Raw genomic sequence first — 19,707 nt, 5'->3', positions numbered from 1 at the left:
CTTCGAGGAAGGACTCAAAGCATGGTATTGAGCACAGTATTGGTGATGTCCTTTGCCATTTGAGAAGGGCTAGTTTGAGGGTCTTCTATTCTGAAAGGAGAAGCAGAACGAGTCAGCCCTGTTAGACGGTTGGTTAGGATTGTATATGTTAAAAACCATGGGTCTAAGAACCTGGATATTGCTTAGAACCAGGTGAGGTTCAGGTTCTGCTGGTACCCGAGTAGGTTGGCCCAAATTGTCCTCAGACTGAGGAGAATATTGTGGCAAAATGTGAGGTGACTTAGCTCTCGTAGGAGTGCTGAATAATTGTTCCGGTGGAACCGTAAAAAATTGGGAAGCATCAAAGTCTTCCGAGTCAGAAATTAGAGTAGAATTATCCTTCTGACTCTCAGCTGTTACTTGGAGAGAAGACAAGTCCGCAGAGACCTCGGGTGAATCCCACAGCAAAAGACGCAGGTACTCACAGGGTAATGTATACCAAACAGCGGACGCAGGCATGATGGGGGAATCGGCCGCAGAGAAATGCTTCCGGCAACGGATGCAATGCTTGAATCCTTTCACATACAGCATGCGTAGAGGGAGGCACCACGAATTGAAAAAAATAAAAATGAAGAACCAATCACTAAGAAAAAAGGGATGGACAGCAAAAAGAAACGCCCGTAAAAGGAGGGAGTCACAGCACAGCAAAATTCCGACCTGCCCAGTAGGCGGAAAAACAGGAACTGGGTGTGGAACATTGGTGACGTAGGGATAAGGTGTGGGCCTGGTGCGCAGAGGGACACGCATGACGTAGGCTCTGCCGCTTCAAAGTTCTTAAAGTGACAGCTATCTTTTGCAGCCAGCTTTTCCGGCCCGCCTGTTGGGAAGGAGGGAGAGCCAGGACGAAAGAGAAATATATATATCAATGCTACTCACCACAAAGAAGATGGCACTGAGAAAGTTGAACCTGGTGAGCGATATGATGGAGGTGCTGGCTGCATAGGAGACACTCATTTCACCACTATGCTGGTCTGGCTATCATAAGGCTGTGACAAAAGAATCCCAGAGATCATGAGCAGAGGGACACAAATTTGAGCACTGAAAGTCTCCACCATACAAACTGTGGATTTGTGCACAGGAATGAAAAACATTGCCAAAGCGAACGTTGAGGCAGGGAGAGAGGGAAATTGTGGCAATGGCCTTTGAATTACTATACAGGAGTACCAAAAGCAGCAAACAGTAGGGCCAGGGTTCCAGTAGTGATTAGGCATTCAATCTAAAAAGGCAGCATTTCTACCCCCCTAAAATAAAGGTCACCCAGAGAAACATTGTGGTCACATAGGAGGAGCTGTAAGTCTTCATAGAAGGAAGCAGAAATCATTATCACCAGCTTTGGACGGGGAAGCAGGTGAACAGATTTAGAGGACTGTGAACAAGGGTGTGAGATGGCTGAGATCGTCACTTATTAGGGGAGAGCTCAGTAGCAGGGAGATAAGAACCAGGCTTCATATTACTTTTTGAGTAACCATATGAGTCCACCCTTACCTCCGCAAGCTGCTCCGGTTTAGCAAAAACAATTACACAAATCAAGGTAGAATAACTTAAATAAGAACTATGGGAGCTGTACAAGTGCTAATTATAGAAAGGAAACAAAACTGTGTGTGCTTAAACATATACAATGCATGTTTTCACAATTAAGAGATTGACGTAAAAAATGATTTTAAGTCTTGTGTACTTACTCGCTGCAGAAGCCTGAAGCAACTCAATACAATCTGTGAGACCAGCAGCCTTTACATTGTCATAAGCTCCTTGCAGCGGAGATTTATTCAGGTCAATACCCAAGTAACAAGCCTCCTGTTGATAAGAACATTCAAACCTTAAAAACTAGAAAATAACATGCGGACCGACCATTCTGAGAAAGGAATTGTGAATTCTGCCATTACACAGACTAATGGCACAGTGCCCAAGTTCTAATGTCCCTAAAACTACATTCATCCTTGCCTTTTCTAGACCCTGTGTAGTGTCTAAATGGATACTAAAAGTGTGGACTGTATTTTACATTTACATAGAAGGTGTCACATTATACAGCATTTCTTTTTTTACTTTAAAGGAAAAGCCAATGCAAACAAAGTGTTTGTGCTAAGGCAGGTAAATAGGAATACATTCATCTATTTGTGGTAGCCTATGGTAAAAAGAGAAAACCCTGTGAACCCTTCCACTAGCTATCCACAACATTATTTCTCTGTATTCAATAGTAGGATTTGGGCGTTATCGGATGGCGGATTGGCCAGCACAAGTGTTGCCCAGCTTGTCCATCTATGCATATCGAATTATTGAGTAGAAGACCGGTTCCAGGCTATGCATTGCTTCCCGCCACCCATGTGGGGCGAGTTGCAGAGGCCCTCGGAAATCAGGTAGTCATGGGTCTCCGGTCACTTGGGTGAAGGAAGTTCTTTACAAGAAATCAACCTTACCATACAGGTCCTCTGAAATGCATTTCATTGAACATCTACCTTCAACAGAGAGGAAGAAACTAAACAGAATTGATCGCGTTTCATGCCCCTTTTAACTCCTGACGAAGGTTTGAGTGATGGAAAACATTCCAGATGTGCCTATGTCAGCCACTTTCAGGCTGTAATACGATGCTTCACTGGTACATTATGAGAATCTGAGGTCCTGCTCTTAACTCACACCTTCAGCTGCACAGATGTTTTCAATATTGTTTCTATGTTGCACACCGAAAGTTGCCACTTCAGGTATGAGGTGCCAAAAAGGTCTCAATAATAGAGAGAAATAGCACATTCAGAAGTGAATTCAGTTCTTGTGCGATCAGTTGAAGGTTTTGTCTCACTGCTGGTTTGCAAATACCACAGAAGGAAAATTAAATGCTACAGGAAATGGTTCCATTTTTAATAGTAATACTTTTAATAAACTGCCAATTGTTCTCAATGGGACATCTGGCTGCAGCTGGGGAGAGAGAAGTGAGGTTGCTTTGCCACCACATCCTTCTGGACTGCATTATCTTGCCTTTGCTTTCACTTCCCAGTGACTGGAGTAGTACTATTCATGGGCATTACTCACTGTTTTGTGCAGTGGTAGAAATTGGAATTGATGGAGCAGGAGATGGAAGTAGCTCCTGGGTTTTATGATTTTCCTCTGATCAGGAGTTACTCATCGTGAACCAGGAGCTATTCAACTCTAGTTTCATAAATGGAGTGCCTGAAAGATGGTGGAACTTGCTTTGCTTTTTGACAAGCTGTTGCATGCACCCAAACATGTACATTCCTTGAACCCCTCCTCTATTGCTATGTCTCGTACTCTATTGCTTTTTCTGTTGAATTATATTTTGGAACAGATGACATGTTAGGTTCCTTCAAACTAGACCCAATGAAATACATGAATGAGAAACATATCCTCATCATCAGGAGTTTATCTTTATAGGAAGCAAAAGTTGTGATGTGGCAGTTTTTGAAAAAAAAGACAGAACTGGGCAAAGTCTACAAATAACTTGCAACACAACACCCATTACAACCAGTGGCAGCTTGCTCATAATGGCCAACGGGCAGTGCTCTGCAACCCATTAAGGGGAGCTATAGTGTACAGAAGCTTTTATGGCGATCCTGGCATACTTTGGACACTGCCAGCAAAACAGGGTGCTATGAGAAAATGCTGGAATTTATTGGTTTGACCAGCATGACAATATATTCTTACAATGGCAATACCGCATTATTAGGCACAGAGAACCTAAGTGGGCTTACAGTGGCAATACTAGTGTAGAATCCGGATTTAGGCCTCATGACAAACGACAGACAGAGGACCACAGAGTGGGAAAAAGGCCTTCTTCCTTCAGGCGCCGCTAGCCATATGCACTTACAGCATGCCAATTTCCAGGGGAAAGAGGCTTAGCTATTTACTATGTTTTTCTAATATCTGTCTAAAAGTGCAGCATATTCTAGATTCCGAGAAAAAAAAAGTGTTTGCAATATTCGGTTTTCTGAGAACATAAATAAGCCTAAGGGGTTTAATGATTCTTTCATTCTGCAATGCCTTGTCTGAATTCACTCCTAGTTCAAATAAACTCACTTTAAGTACACAAAATGATATAAGCAAGCACTCCAAATGTTTGCAGAGCTCTTCATGCAGGTAAGCAAGACAGATCTAAACTGGTTGGTTCAGTGCGACTTAGGCATGCTTATAATAAATCGGTTCATGAAATTGCCATTATTGTGCACATCAAACGTGAGCTGCTTCTTACAGTGGCAATCCTTGCATTATTGAGCAGAGCGAACATGAGTGTCTTCTTACAATGGCAATGCAGGGCTATTTTGACACAGCAAGTAGGATAATGTCATTTCATGTTGGCAGACTAATGGCCTATATTATGGACAGCGGAATGTCCTGCATTACAGTAACAATGCTGGCATATATTGTGGGCAAAGACATCCTGAAAACGTGTTCGAAAATGCTGCAGTGTACGTTTTGGGACTAGACATCCTACCTTTTTTTCATGCATTACTCTACACAACCACGTGTACCATGTTGTGCCTTTTTATCCAATTGTTCACAAAAAGTGCTATAAACTGCAATAACTGAATTCATTTTTTTAAAAAAGAATTCATTTTTTTAAAAAAGAAATACATTCTCAAGCGGAAACTGTAATCAACCCCTCTCAGCTAACACAATCCAACTTCTCTCGCTAGGCATATTAGTGTTTACCCAAACCAAATCAACCATGCATATGCTATCTAGGAACACCATACACTATTTGAGAAGGACATTTTTACATATTGGTGGGAATAGCCATCTCAACAAATCTTACAATTACTTTGTTCTCAATTTATCTTGCATTTCAAAGCATCTACAGGGCAAAGGGGAGGGAACAAGGGAGAAAAACAATACAATGGAATAAAGTAACAATGATGAGCAAAAGGCAGAGGCAGTCCTACTAGGCCTTGTGAACATTCGGAGCGGGCAAGTGCATAGAGAGAAGGGACAGGGGAGGGTAAGTGCTAGAGGTTCCACAGAGGGGGAAGTGCCAGAGAGCCAGTTGCAAGGCAACTGGTAAGATGCAGGGCGGTGAACACGGTATACACGCATTTCGCCGACCTATTTTTCAACGTGGGACTTTTCATCGTCAGAATTTTCATTGCCAAAAACCCAGTTTTTTCAATTTCTTATTTTGGGGGTTGTTTTGTAGGGGTTGGGGTATGATTATAATAGTAAGGGGGTTCTGGCGGGGGGAACCACCCCCAGAATAAAAAAATAAATAAAAAAAAATAAAAAAAAGGGTTTTTGGCGATGAAAATTCTGACGATGAAAAGTCCAACGTTGAAAAATAGGTTGGCGAAATAACGTAGAACCGTGAACACTTGGTAGGAGAGTGGTTACCAGCAAGTACAAGAAGTGCTGGCCTGTGAAACAACACAGGCCAGTGGGTGCCCAAAGCAAGTGCGTAAAGGTGGGTGGGGCGGAGGGGGGGGGTTTGGCTGCTGGCGATTCGAGCGGATACAAGGCTAGGGCCAGAAGGATGCATACGGGCCCAGGAGGAAGAGTATAGAGGAAAGTCTTGAGGAGCTTGTGGAATTTGAGCAGATCTATCTCAAGACGGAGAGAGGAAGCAGGAGGCTGTTCCAGAGGAAGGAGCCAGCCGAGGAAAGAGATTGGCCACCCGCTCGCTGCTGAAAGAAGCGCTTGACAAACCGAGAGTTGTCGCCGGAAGATCAGAAAGATCTGGAGGGAGAGTATTTGGTGAGAGCAAGTTGTAGATAGCTTGGTGCCAGGCCCCAGACAGCCTTATGGATGATGCAGATGGATTTGAATTTGATCCTTGCAGCAACCGGGAGCCAGTGGAGAGACTTTAGGGATGGCGAGATGCAGTCCCTGGGCTTGAGGCCAAGGATAAGTATTGCAGCTCTATTCTGGATTAGCTGGAGGGGGCGGAGAGAAGAAGAGGGTAGATTAAGGAAGAGGCTGCTGCAATAGTCCAACCTAGAGAGTACCTAGAGACATTGAGTTTCTGGGGAAAAATGAGGAAAGGGAGGGTACCTCTGAGGAGGTGGAGTTGGAAATGGGCCTTCTTGGCGAGGAAGGAAGGAAAGCTAGGAGTCGAAGAGGACTCCAAGGTTTATGGCTTCAGATGAAGGAGATGGGGGATAGCCCAAAGAGGGTGGCCACAGTGAAGGGAGGAAAGGAGGAACAGGAGTCCCAATAGGGAGGATTCTCAGTCTTGCTGGCATTGAGACGGAGGTCATTAGCGGCGCACCGAGACTGGACAGCAAACAGTCAGGAATGGTAGAGGAAATGGAAAGAGATTTAGAGGGAAGTTTGAAGAAGAGTTGGGTGCCATCTGCATAACACTGGAAGTGCGGGGAAAAAGTGGAGATAGGGTGAGCAAGTGGGGTGAGATAGATGTTAAAGAATAAGGGCACGAGGATAGCGGCTTGGGGAACACCACAAGTGGCAAAAGAGTTAGGGGAGGAGAAAGAACCCAGGATAACCTGGGAGGGACGTTTCGTGAGGAAGGAGGTCAGTCAGTCTAGTACCCTCTCTGAGAAACCGAGTGTATCATGGAGCCGTTTTATGAGCATAGATGGAGATTGGTGGCCTGGGCCATTATGTGCCCTTCTGGGTCTGTCTTTCCTCCCAATCGCCTTTTGTCCCTCCTGCTCCCATCACATGCCCTTGGCACCCACTGGCCTGCGTTTCCCTACAGGACTGCACTTATCGTATCAGCAGCTGATCACTCCTTTAATATGTGACCTCTGCCAAGCACTTACTGGCTCCTCTGTAACATACTCCCTGGCACTTAACTCTCTGTGGAAATCCCAGCACTTACCACCACCCCCTCCCACCCTTCCCTTGTCCCTTCTCTCTCTTTGCACGATCCAAATGCTCACAAGGCCTAGTAGGACCACCTTTGTCCTGCTCATTATTGTATTCTATTGCCTTTTGTCCCATGATGCTTCCCCTTGCCCTGTGGGCACTTTGAAACACAATTTCTTGATGTATAGGCGCCTTACAAATGCACAATAAAATAGAGTGGATGACCGTATCGAAAGCAGAGGAGAGATGGAATAGAATGGGAACAGCGGGCGAGTCAGAGTCAAAAGCTGGGAGCAGTTCTTCATAGGTGTTCAGGAGAGCAGTTTCCGTTCCTCTGGATGCTCGAATCCAGATTGATGGTTGTGCAGGCAATCAATGAGATCAGTGTGCTGGGTTAGTTGGGGAAGACCAACTTCTCGAGAAGTTTCCCAAGGAAGGGAGTGATAGAGATGAGGAGTTAGTTAGCTGGAAAGATGGGGTCGGCGCAAGGCTTTTTCAGGAGGGGCTGCACGAGGGAAGAAGGGAAGTACCAGTAGCAAGAGAGTGATTACAGAAATCAGTGAGTGCAGGGGCAAGGGAGCCGATGTCCTTAATAGTTCTTGAAGAGCAGGGGAAGACCTGTTTGGAGGAGACCTTCATATAGCGGACAACTCTAGTGACCTCTTCCGATGTAATCGGAGAGGAGGAGAAGAGAGGATGAGAGTCCGGAGGGAGTGTGGGGGGGGTCGGGAGATGGAGGCAGGGAGGGGTAAAGGGAAGAAGAAGAAAGAGTACTCATGATATCCGAGGTTTGTGGAGTGCAGTGGGTGGCCATTGCAGTGCAGGGGGTCTGGCAGGGAAGAGGCAAGGTGGAGACTGCAGAAGGATTGGCTAGTTCCTTGCAGATTTTAAAGTGTTCAGCTGTGACGTTGGATGCTCCAGAGATGCAAGCCTGGATGTGGGTACTCTTTTTGGAGCGAATGTCAAGACGATATTGCTGTCGAAGAAGGAGACATGCCAGTTTGTCAGAGGATGAGCCTGAGGTCTGCCACTTCCGTTCTGCAGCTCTGCACTTGGGTTTCACAAGTGTTACACTTGGTGGCAGGTTTCAGGCTAATCCTCATGACAGGGGCAAGGATGTGGAGAGTGTTACAAATGGCCAGATGGAGGTTGTAGAGTGCAGAGTCAGAGGTAGAGTCAGCAGTGGGAGGGATGAAGGCAGCAACTGACACTCGTTTCATCGGACGGACGTCCGTGAACGAGGTCGACTGAGTTGGGAGAGGTGCAGTCAGAGGGCGGAGAGGACCTAGGTGGGGGGAGAGGAGAGAGTAATCCGCCCAGGAGAGTGGGTTGGAGAGAGGAGCAGAGATCAAGAGATCAGTGTGGATGAAGGCATCGAGAGTGTGTCCAGCTAAGTGGTTAGGACCAGAGGGGAGAATAGAGAGGGAGAGAAAGGTGCAGAGTTCATGGAAGAGAGTGGAAGCTGTGATTTCGGAGTCAAGGCAGATGTTGAAGTCACCCAGGAGGAGGAGTTTAGAGGTAAATGACTGGAAATCGGCCCATTCACAGAGCAACGGGAAGATAGGGTCAGGCGGCCTGTAGAAAGTGGCAATGGTTGGAGAGGAAGTAGGAGAGATTCCAAGCTTGCAGACAAGGCTTTCAAAAGAGGAGTAGGCTGTGTGCGTATGAGGGAGGAAGGGACCCACTCAGGGAAGATCATGGTAAACCTACCTCCAAAACGGTTAGGCCGCGGCTTAGAGATGATCTTGTGAGAGCGAGGACGTCGAGATCAAAGTCTTCAAGTAGGAGGCAGATAGCAGAGAATGGAAGGAAGGAAGGAAGGAAGGAGGGGCAGCAGGAGTGTGAAAGAAGTTCCATTGTGGTCCCATTGGGAGTACAAGTAAAAGCTCTTAAGTATTCCAAAGCACACGCTCTACAGCCCCCGACTACGCACCCCACCGTGGTTCATTATGATAACATGGCAGACAAACCGGGGGGCAAACATAAGTGAAGGCAGCCCCAAGTGAGTGCACAACAGGCACAGGAAGGGCAGTGGTAACTAGGAGGCTCAGCTAGTACACTGCAAGGGAGAAAGGGAGCAGTGATCTCACAGCAGACACAGCCCAGTACAAGTCTCCACCACTGTATTTTGACGGATGTGCACCTCAGCCTGCAGATTCCAGGTGATTGGCACAGAGCACCATATTTGGCTCCCCACCACAATGACCATGTCACAGTATGAAGGGAGCGACCAGTTTTAAACAGGTGCTAGGAAATTCCTTGTGGAAGCAGTGGCAGGAGGAGTGAAGCCGCTGCATCAAAGACTGGATATCCTGGAATCTATTTTAGGGAGTAAAGCCAAGAACAACCAGAAGGGTAAACAAAGCGTGTCCGCGAAGGCCATCTGTCAGGATAAAAGCCTTCAGGGGAGTAACACGACCCGTAAGAGGAAGCTCTCTTCTACTCCCCTGGGTCAGAGATATGGGTCCATCACAAAGCCCCAGAGGCTGCCTGAAGCTTTCCTCCAGAGGTCGGCGATGCCAAGCCTCCTGACCCACACCCCAGGGGAAGATACTATGGGTGACACTGAATGGATGCTGGAGGTGAATCCCCTGAGAAGCCCGAGGAAGAAATACCGGCCACCACGGGTGGTAAAAAGACTAGCAAAGAGAAGAACTTGGAGGTCCCAGATACAGAGATAGCAGACATTTTCAACCCAGAAGGGATCAGGAACCACAAGCCTTCGGACCGGCAACCCTCGCCTAGGGTGGCAATATACATGGCACAGAGAATAAGGAAACTGCTAGACAAAGGTACCAGGATGCGCATGAGGCAGAGTCCCCGCAGCCAAATCTTACAGGCAAGGTAGCCAAAGCCCATGAGCTAGATGCCAAGATGATCATATTTGTCACTAAGACCACTAAAACCACGAAGGACCTTAGGAAGGGCACCGACAGATCCTGCAGGAGCTGCCAGGAGAAGCTGCTGGACCTCACGGACCCATAGCAAAGATTAAGGATTTGGCGGAACATGCCAGGGATACGGGCGAAGAGGTAAACCCGGAAACAATGGCAGCATGGACCCAATGGGCTATATGTTTTCTAGGCAATGCCAACTGTACCATTTCCCCAGAGAGGTATAGAGGTCAGCTCCTGAAGATCGACACAAAGTTGAGTGACCTTGCATCCTATTAGGCAGGAGAGACATTACAAGGGCTCCTTTTCGGGGAGGCCTTCGACAAGGAGATGGGGAGGTTCGTTGCCACGTATACCTCCCTGAAGAAAGCACAAGGATCCATCAGAAAGGTCTTCCCAAGCAGGGACCGGTCTCTATCAGGGCTGATCGATCGGCCCCTTTGCATCCACCAGGAGGCCCCAGGGCCCGAGGGCACAAGAGCCCAATACTGGGAGTTGAACCAGCAAGATTCATTTTTCCCCAACTAGAGGAAGGAAATACAGGGGTTGTAGAGGCAGAGGAGCACAAGGATCCCAAGGAGCGAACCCATGTGAGCGATTTGCCTGCGTATTATCCTCCAGTAGGAGGGAGAACGTTGCAGTATGGGCAAAACTGTCACAAGCTATCCATCGATGCATGGGTTTTACAGACGGCCCAGGGGTTTCACCTAGAGTTCATACAGGCCCCAAAGCAAATGGCCAGGGTGCACCCTATTCGCGGAGCAGGCCCTGCTCCCGAAAAAGCTCATACAGCTCAAGGCCAATGGGGCCATAGAGCGATGCGCCAAACTACCTCCAAAGTTGGTGAGCAACATGTTCCTTGTCCACAGGAAAGAGAAGGTCCACCCAGTCATAAAACTGAAAGAACTCAACGGCTGGGCGACTTACAGACATCAAGATGGAAGGCATCCATCTACAGAGAGACAGCAACAGGAAAGACGACTTGTTAGCCAGGATAGATCTGAAAGACGCATGCCTGACAGTCCCAGTGGCATTCAGATGGGGAGACCAATTCTGACAGTTCAGAACGCTGCCCTTTGGTCTCAACACAGCCCCGTGGGCCTTGACCAAGCTGAGACTGGTAGTAGCAGCCATCAGAGAGAAGGGCATCCGCACAATAATATATCTCGATGACATCCTGCTCTTGGCAGACAACAGAGAAATTCTAGCGTATCAGACGAGATGGGTGAGCATCTCCTTTCAGCCCTGGGATTCCTGATCAACCAGGAGAAGTCAGACATCTCCCCGATCAGGAGACTAGACTTTCTGCGGTTCGTAATAGACACGAAGAAAGCGAATCTGGAATTTCCTGCTAGGAAGATGTGAGATATCAAGAAGGAGATCAAGGCATGCCTTGACAAGCAGGTCATCTCCCTCTGCACACTAGCAGAGTAGTAGGGTTACTGGCATCCTCCATCCGGGCCATATTTCCAGGGCCGCTACATTACAGGGCCCCACAGAGACTGAAGATCAAACATCTTCATCACTGTCTGAGTTACCAGCAGACGATTCCTTTCGATAAAGAATCAAAACACAGAGTTACAATAGTGGCTACAGAACATGGAAGCGTGGAACGAATGTGCCGTTATTGAAGACTGGCCGTACCTAGTTGTAGAATCGAACGAAAGCAGACTAGCCTGGGGAGCTGGGTGTGGCACCCTAGAGACAGGGGACAAATGGGCTCCCGAAGAACTATATCTGCCTATAAACTGTCTAGAACCATTAGTTGGGTCCTTCGCAATCAAAGCGTTTACAAAAGATAGAGCTGCATTCTCCTAAAGATGGACAATATCTCAGCAGTCAGATACATAAATCACCTAGGAGGGACAAAGTCCAGACTGCTGGCGGATCTGGCAAAGGTTTTTTGGCACTACTGCCTCCAGGCTGGGATCTCAGTGACAGCACAGTATCCTGCCGGGCTCCCTCAATGTGGTAGTGGATTGGAATTCTCGATACCCGATTTTATTTTATTTATTTTATTACATTTGTTATACGCCCAGACCCGGGGGTATCACGGCATAGTTACAGACAATGGGAGAATGCAATCTTAAAGTGAACACAGAAGTACACAGGAATAACAGTCAATAATATATACAACAATATACGATGGACTCCAGTGACTGAAAACTCGACAGGGGAGTATTTCCGGAGCTTGGATCAGCTATGGGGGCCGATTGACACAGACCTCTTGATGTCCAGGCTGAATACATAGACATCCAGCTTCTTCAGGTGGAGGTTAGTTCCGTGTGCGATAGGGACAGACTCGTTCCTACAGTCCTGGGGCAGAGGAGTGCAATACGCATTCACCCTGGTCAATTTATTTAGCCCTCTTCATTTTTTATATACATTTAGTTGCACAAGGAAGCAGTTGGAGGTCCAGGTTAGATTCTAGTTGTTTAAACATGGCTTATCTTCATTGCAGATATTTGTCCAGTTCCTAAGCCTCCGCCCAAATTATTCTCTCAAGAATTGGAACGATCTGAGGCGCCCAAACTCAGGTACATTCTTAAGCACCTAGATACCTCAGGAGTTCCACCTATTGAACCATGCTAAACAATTATCCCCAGAGTAGGTAATTGTTCCTCCACAATGCTGATGCCATAATAACTTCATCCTTCCAGCTAAGAATCGACTTGTCTGTGCGAATACCTCTCCTACTGCCTTGGTAACCTATGATGCTGCACTACCCCTGTGCCCTCCATTAAACAACCAGGGTACCCAGACCATCCAAACCCAGCCAGTTCCATTTCCTCTAGATGTCTTCCCCCTTTCTAAACCTTCAATTATTTGCCACAGCTGATTGAGATGTGTAATAATCCTGTGTATTTAGGAGCCCCAGGCCACCCTTCAACGCGGGACTGTATAAGGTGGATACGAGGTCATTTCAATGTGTAACATCCAGGTTAAAATGCCTGACAGAATAGAGCAGGTTATTGTTTTAGTAGAAGTCTTCCACCAAGTAAAGTCCAAGATACTGTAAGAGTGCAGAAGGAAGAGATTGACACACAAGTGGCATTGCGATTGTTATAAACTTTTATTAGTCAAGAAAATAAAGAGAAAAACCTAACTTTCCCTTTCTCTAAGAGGGGTTTCTCAGACCTCAACTAAAATACTAAGCGTTTGGCCGGATTGTCTGTGTAAATCAATAGATCCAGTCATGTATCAACAATCCTCTTCAAGAAAGGTAGACTTTCTTGGTCCAGAAGAATTACTCCCTTTTTCTGGACTGGGGATAAAAGTTCACTTCTGGGTGTTCATTTCTTCTTAGAGGGAATGATTCCCCTCCGAGGGTCAAAATTGTCCTCAAACAAAAAAAACGCAAAAAGGCAAAGTTCAAATGCTCCTCCTGGACAGACACTGTATATTTCTTATCACTTTGTATCAAAAATGTCTAAAAAGTTCTGGTTACCAAGAGAATGACTCCCTGCTGATATCTGAATTTTACAGTTCAACACAACCAGAGGTAATAGCTACCTTCCCCTGGTCATGGTTACCAGGAGAATGACTCCCTTCTCTGGTATCTTGGTTTCAAGGTTTAACAACGCCAGAGGGTGTGCCTCCTTTCCCCTGGCCTTTCTTCCAATTGCTTCACCACAGTTCACAACACCAGGTTGAATGACCCCCTTCCTCTAGCTTCTCTTATGCTTTAGTTGGCAGAACTGGTTCACTCTCCTGCGAGGTAGTGCTAGGAAACATGACTTTGGATGTATCTTCTTTGGGGGGTGTAGGTATAGGGGAAGGTTAAAGGTCGAAGACCCTATTTTCTTTATGGCCAACTTCAGGCAGACATGGTTCACTCTCCCCCACCAGGTACTGCCCCGTAGAAGAGGATTTCTCTGGTTCTTTTTTTGAGGGTGAGGGTCCCAGACCTGTGGGTGTGCGGTTTTCCTATGGTTTACCTCCTCACCCCTGCTTGGTGTGTTTGGAGTTCTCCACAACTCCCTCACTCCCTCACCAACCGTCCCTGCAACCCTGGTACCTTTCAAGTTCTTGCTGGCTCTCTCCGGTAGGTTTAGGCTTCTCTAAGGCTCCCGCTTCGGTCTTCCCACAGTTTCTCTTTTTCTCTAGCAGGCTGAGACAGCTCTGCAGTAGGTAGTCTCTCTCTCGCCGTGTGCGTCTGCACTCACGAACACCGTCCAGGCTACTTCCAAGCCTTGACCTTAGGCTTGCCATCTCTCATTATCTGGCGGGCTGCGGCAGGTATGCAGCATGTAGTCTCTCTTGGCATGCATGTCTACACTTCAGTGCACTGTGCAGGCACTTCACACGCCTGGACCTAGGACTTGACAGTCTCCTGTGAGGTCCTTCCTCACCGAACCCACCAGGGACGTCACGACTCCCTCACATCCGACCAACGATCTCTGCTCTGTACTCTGCCAAACCTCTGCCTCACTCTTAGTTATTCCAGGTAGGGCTCGACTTACAAGTAAGTCCTTCCTTCCTCTCTACTCGGAATGGGCAATGACACTTGCATGTCCATTCAAGTTCCCATTATAGCTCTTCATTGTTCCGCAGCTCCTCCTCGTCTCAGTACTTGTCGAGGGAGTAAACCTTAAGTGTTGCCTGCTCTTCCTCATCTCAGTGGGTCTTATGTCACTGGCCCTACACGGGTACATGGTGTTCCCCAGGGGTCTAAACTTTTCAACCAATACCTGGCAACTCTCGCCCACTGCATTGCCATTTTCTGCTCAAATTTCCAGTGCTACACTGATGATACTCAACTCATTTTCAGGATGCCCTCCGCCACCTCCTCTCCCTCTCTCATCTCCGATTGCCTAACTGCCATTCAAGATTGGTGTGCCGCCAATGATCTCTGTCTGAACGCGAGCAAGACAGAGATCCTTCTCATCAGCACTCCTTCACCATCCTTTCCCCTCACTCTCAGGCGGTCCTCCCTTGGCCCTCCTCCTACCCCCACCTGCGAGGTTAAGAACCTCAGGGTCATCTTTCCCACTTTCCTTCTCCGTCCTCTTCTCTGAGGTCTCTAAAAAGTCAAACATTCTACTGCACCTCCTCAGAGGTACTCTTCCTTTCCTCTCCGTCCCCCAGAAGCTCACCGTCTCCCAAGCTCTGGTTCTCTCTAGGTTGGACTATTCTAACAGTCTCTTTCTAAATCTACCTGCCTCTACTCTCCACCCTCTGCAACTAATCCAGAACAGGACTGCAAGACTTGTCCTTGGCCTCAAGCCCTGGGATCGTATCTCTCCAGCTCTGAAATCTCTCCATTGGCTCCCAGTGGATGCAAGGATTAAATTCAAAACCCTCTGCATTGTCCACAAGGCTTTCTGGGGCCTGGGTCCAAAATACTTTCAGCTATCCCTCCACAAATACCTACCCTCTCGAGCTCTCCGCTCCTCTACCTCTAACTCCCTCAGGATCAGTAATTTTTTGAAGAAACGGGCTGGGGGGGCAGATCTCTGTCTTCGGCTGGGTCCTTCCTCTGGAACAGCCTCCTAACCACTCCAAAACATGAGGAGAACCATCTCCGGTTCTGGAAGCACCTCAAGACCTTCATCTTTGATTCTGCCTTTGCTCCCCTACTCCCCTGCTCTCTCTTGGCACTGTGCACCTGGCCACCCTCTGTCACCTGGGCCCAGGTACCTGCTCACTCTGCCACCCTCTTGTACTGCCTCCTGGCCACCCCTTGCTCTGGGGACTGTATCTGTACCCATACAGTCCCCCACACCCCCATGTTCTTTTTCTGCACTTATCAGGCTTACCCAGTCTGCTGCCGTAAACACGGCACTTGCCACTTGCTGGCTGCACTATCACTGTTTATTGCCTCTATTATCTATTTATTTTTATTTATTATTATTTATCTATCTGTTCTCCTTATCTTTGCACTCTCCACCTTCCATGCACTTTTCCCCTTTGCCTTTCCCATGCACTTGCGTGTTCTCAAAGTCACCGGGCCTAGTAAGATTGTTGTTGTGTTATCCCCTGTTCCCCTCCCTTGCCTTGTTGCACTCTGAAACACTTGTGTATGAGCACAATACAAATAAAATATATCATATCATACTAGATAAAGTGCTAGTTCCAATGGTGTATATAGGTAGGTAGGGTGTTGGGTGAGGGGCGTCATACTGCATTCTCTTGAGATGTCCTCCCTTGTCACCAAAGGGGGGGTGGAGTTGGAGTACCCTCTCATGAGATCCTCCGGCTGAGTACCACCTTCAGTGGCACTATCGTGTAGCAGCCGCAACTCTCTGGTCTCATGGGAAGGGGCAGCCCCCTCAGGGAGAAGTGATAACATTTTCGGGATTCACTTAAAACTTCCTTTTGCCAATTTTCAGGAGCTAAATCAACCTGGTTGTCTCCCTGATCTGCATAGACCAGTAAGTTGAAAGACTTCTGCCAATTGATCTAGAATGCAGAGAGTCAACCAAACTTCCCAACTATGGCTATGGCTTCTGGCAGTGATATTACGGGATTGCCTAGGTACAGTAATAGCAGATTATATATGTCCCATCTGACCCCTCCGCAACTCAACAGAATGGGAACACTCAGATTCAGTGTGCCTATGGCTCCATCACAAACAAATAAAACATGGGAGAGCACTCCATGCAACGGGACGCTGGCCCACTGCTTACTATACAGCAGTTTCTCACGCCTAGGAACGTTTTGTGCATCAAAAAGTATATTCAGGGGATTCTACTAGTTTTTGCTCATCTTAATAATGATGTGCAGCCTTCTCGAGTTAGACCAATTGGGAATAAAGCCTCATTGGTGAGCATGGATCAATTCTGCTACAATCTTAATTGGGCAATTTGCCAGGACCAGAGGTCTGTTGGCTTCCCCTCCTTTGGAAAACTACTATAGGAGCTTCCCTACGATCCAGTGAGGGAATCTCATTGTTTCCCCCCGTCGCCCATCTAGAAACATTTCCCTCATTGCCTTCACCACCTTATTTTCAATTGCCACCCATTTGGACCAAGGTATTTTTCAATCTCTATCCGATATATGGCCTCTTCGATCTCAACTTAGTAAATTTATCTTCCAGCCACTCAAGTTGCCCAACAATGCATAACCTGAACATCTGACTAAGCCCTCATCCTCTGCTCCTGAAATACGCTTCAATAATAATCAGATAAGACCTCACTGATCTCCCCAGTGTCACACAGCCTCTCCTCCATACTCGAAATCTGGTATTCCATAACCACTCTCCATTGCTTTTCTCTACTCACGAAACGTGTAGTCACTCATCCTACATTTGCCCCTTGTCCATACACTCTGGTGCTATGGTCCATAAATGATTCTGGGTCTTGCTAAAACTTTGGTCAAAGTCCTTTCCCTCATCTATCCAAGCTGCTTCAAAACATCATCTGATGTACCCTCTACCCACTGCTGCTCCAGACTGGCTGCCTCCCTTTCCAGACACCCCCACCACCCCATCTCTTTGATTTTCCCTTTTCCCTCCCAATGTAGGCTCACTGCCTGTATGGACTATTTTATAAGCTTTCCACACTGTCAGCTTGCTGGTGATCGGGCTTGTGTTAAGTCGTAAATATTCACGTGTCACTTTCCTAAGGCAATCAGTAATCTGCTCTTCCTGCAAGTGAAAAGCATTAAAGAACTGGGGGGAGAAAGCAATATTGCTTTACTAGTGTGTTTAGTGTGCAGACTGAGGTACTCCCGAGTATGAGTGGGTTTCTAGGTGTTTTATGTTGGGAGCATTAAGGTGCAAGTGTGTAGTGTTCTTTTGTTTGATGTCTGGGAGGGCTATTACAGAGCCTTCTGTGAGGGGCTTTGATAGTTTGTGTGCAGAACATGAGACGTTACTGTGTGGGGTACACAATAGACTAGCAGTGGAACATGCCCCACATATAACTTGGTCTCTCAGAGGTCCAAAATCATAGGTACAGGACAAATCACTCTGTATATTAGAAAGACAGCATTTTAATAATTGTCTGAAAGCTTATAAAATTAATAAATATTTAGTTAAGACCCAGCTCATCTTAGCCAAACTGCTTAGTGTGAAGCTCAAGGTTTCAGGTGGCAACTTAATATGGGGTCCTTCCAATGTAAAGCTTAATCAAACAGTGTTTTCAGAAATCGGACTGGTTAGATTTTTATACAATACAATTTAAGAAATCTCATATAGTTCACTTACAGCACAATGTTAGAGAAAGTTGGGTTATAAACTTTGATCTTGACGAGGTAAGAACAGTGACTGCACATTAAAACCGGGTGAGCCGCGGGTCCCGATGGTGTTTCAAATTCTAATTTACGTAGTAATCCAGAGATTTGGTCTCCAATCCGATGGTGTTTGTTTAAACAGGTATCCCAGAGGATGGTTCTTCAAGTGGTCCCCATTTACAAAAAACAGGGATTGTACCTCGAGCAAATTACAGACCCGTTTCTCTCTTGGATTCATCATCTAAGATATTGGCAAACTTTGTGCTAAAGAATTTGGACAAGTGGGCTGAGGAAACTAAAAGGCTTCACATGTTTCTAAATGGATTCCACAAGTGAGTGGGCTCTATAACTAATGGCTGGATATTGGCTCTTATAGAAATCGCTTATGGTTTAAATTGTTCAGCTGGGGCATTCCACCTGGCTTACTGTCCATGCTGATTTTATTTCATACAAATAATAGCCTGAAGATTTGTTTGAATACGAAGGGCTCGCTTTCGCGTAGAGTGCTGATGGACTCAGGCTTTCTTCAGGGTTGTGTATTCATCCCGATGTTGTTTAATTTATACATTTCCAATTTACCCTATAGTTTTGATCAATCAGTCCTTTACCCTTCCAGAATTGGCACCTTCGATATTGGACGGTTAGCCTATGCGGATTACCTAATTCTCTTGGATGCAACTCCTATAGTTCTCCAGCGTAGGCTTTCAATGACTTCTCAGTATTTAACTGAAAATGACCTGTACATTAATCTCAATAAATCCAGTATCCTGGTGTATAACCCACTTCCCTCTGCGAAGAAGTTTACGAATAACGATGTCAAAGTTCCTCAACCTGCTGGAATAATATATTTAGGTTTCCTCTTTGCACCCAAAAAGCATTTGACCTTATTAAAAGCTAGGCTTGAAGCTTAAATGGATTGTTTTTGTGTTCAAATGACCGCAATTGAGAGGCGATCGTGTTTTTATTCTTTGGTACTAGTTTTTCAATATTTGTTAAGGCCAAGGCCACTCCCCCCATATTGTATGACTGATTATTTTTGTACAAGTTGAAGAATAGGTTTAAAGTTAAAGAAGGTATTTTGTGGGGAAGAATTCTGAATCTTCCGCCACATATTCCTATGGAAGCTATTAGGCTTGAATTGGGCCTCAAATCGTGGTGGTTTTGCCTGAATTGGTTAAAACTGTCCTTATTGCAAAACATGATGAATAGTGAGAATTGCAAGGTATTCATCCAATTGAGTGAAAATATAGCACAAAGGCTGAATAGGACTTAGGTTTTCTTTTATTGATGAATGTACGCTTTATTTGGACCAAATTGCATGGGAAGGGTCCTTCATTCGGTCCAGTATTAAAACTCGTCTAATTGCTCTGGATCGATCAGAATCATTAGTTCATTTAATTGAACTATCACTGTTAAAGAGTATGTAGCTGTTTTGTCTTTGACTATGTTATCCACCAAGGTTGACCCACAACCATCTGTGTTAAAATCTTCTTCACGAGCATTCAGATACAAGCTATTGAAATTTAGATTAAGTTACAATACATTGGATGAGCAAACATTGGAACACGTAGAAAACCACCAACTATTGGCCCAGGAACAAGTCAGTTTCAGACCGATTAGAGGGATAGAGACAGCACTTCTCTATTTGGGATGACCTAAAGACCAACGCAGATTACAATACAAACTCGCCACTGATACCAACTACCTCCCCTCAGTGTTCGACACAGTCAGCCACAACATCCTCATCAAGAGACAGTTATCATCGACACAGCTCTGCTCTGGATTAAATATTTCCTATTTGAAAGAACAGAAACAGTATGGATAAAACCATTCAAAT

General features: G+C 46.2%; 1 protein-coding gene across 2 annotated transcripts in view; it reads right to left on the bottom strand.

Moving 5' to 3' along the window:
* THUMPD2 (THUMP domain containing 2) overlaps nt 1-19,707 on the bottom strand; it is a 297,270-nt gene that overhangs the window by 59,456 nt on the left and 218,107 nt on the right. For both annotated transcript variants that reach the window (XM_069606871.1, XM_069606872.1), the window contains one exon: nt 1,719-1,833. In XM_069606871.1, the coding sequence (XP_069462972.1) occupies nt 1,719-1,833 (115 nt within the window). The remainder of the gene's footprint in view (nt 1-1,718; nt 1,834-19,707) is intronic.

The sequence above is a fragment of the Ambystoma mexicanum genome, chromosome 4p (assembly GCF_040938575.1).
Source record: "Ambystoma mexicanum isolate Mex_15411 chromosome 4p, UKY_AmexF1_1, whole genome shotgun sequence".
In the NCBI taxonomy this organism is placed as follows: domain Eukaryota; kingdom Metazoa; phylum Chordata; class Amphibia; order Caudata; family Ambystomatidae; genus Ambystoma; species Ambystoma mexicanum.
Note: the sequence above shows the minus strand (reverse complement) of the source record. Positions and strands in the feature narration are given on the sequence as shown.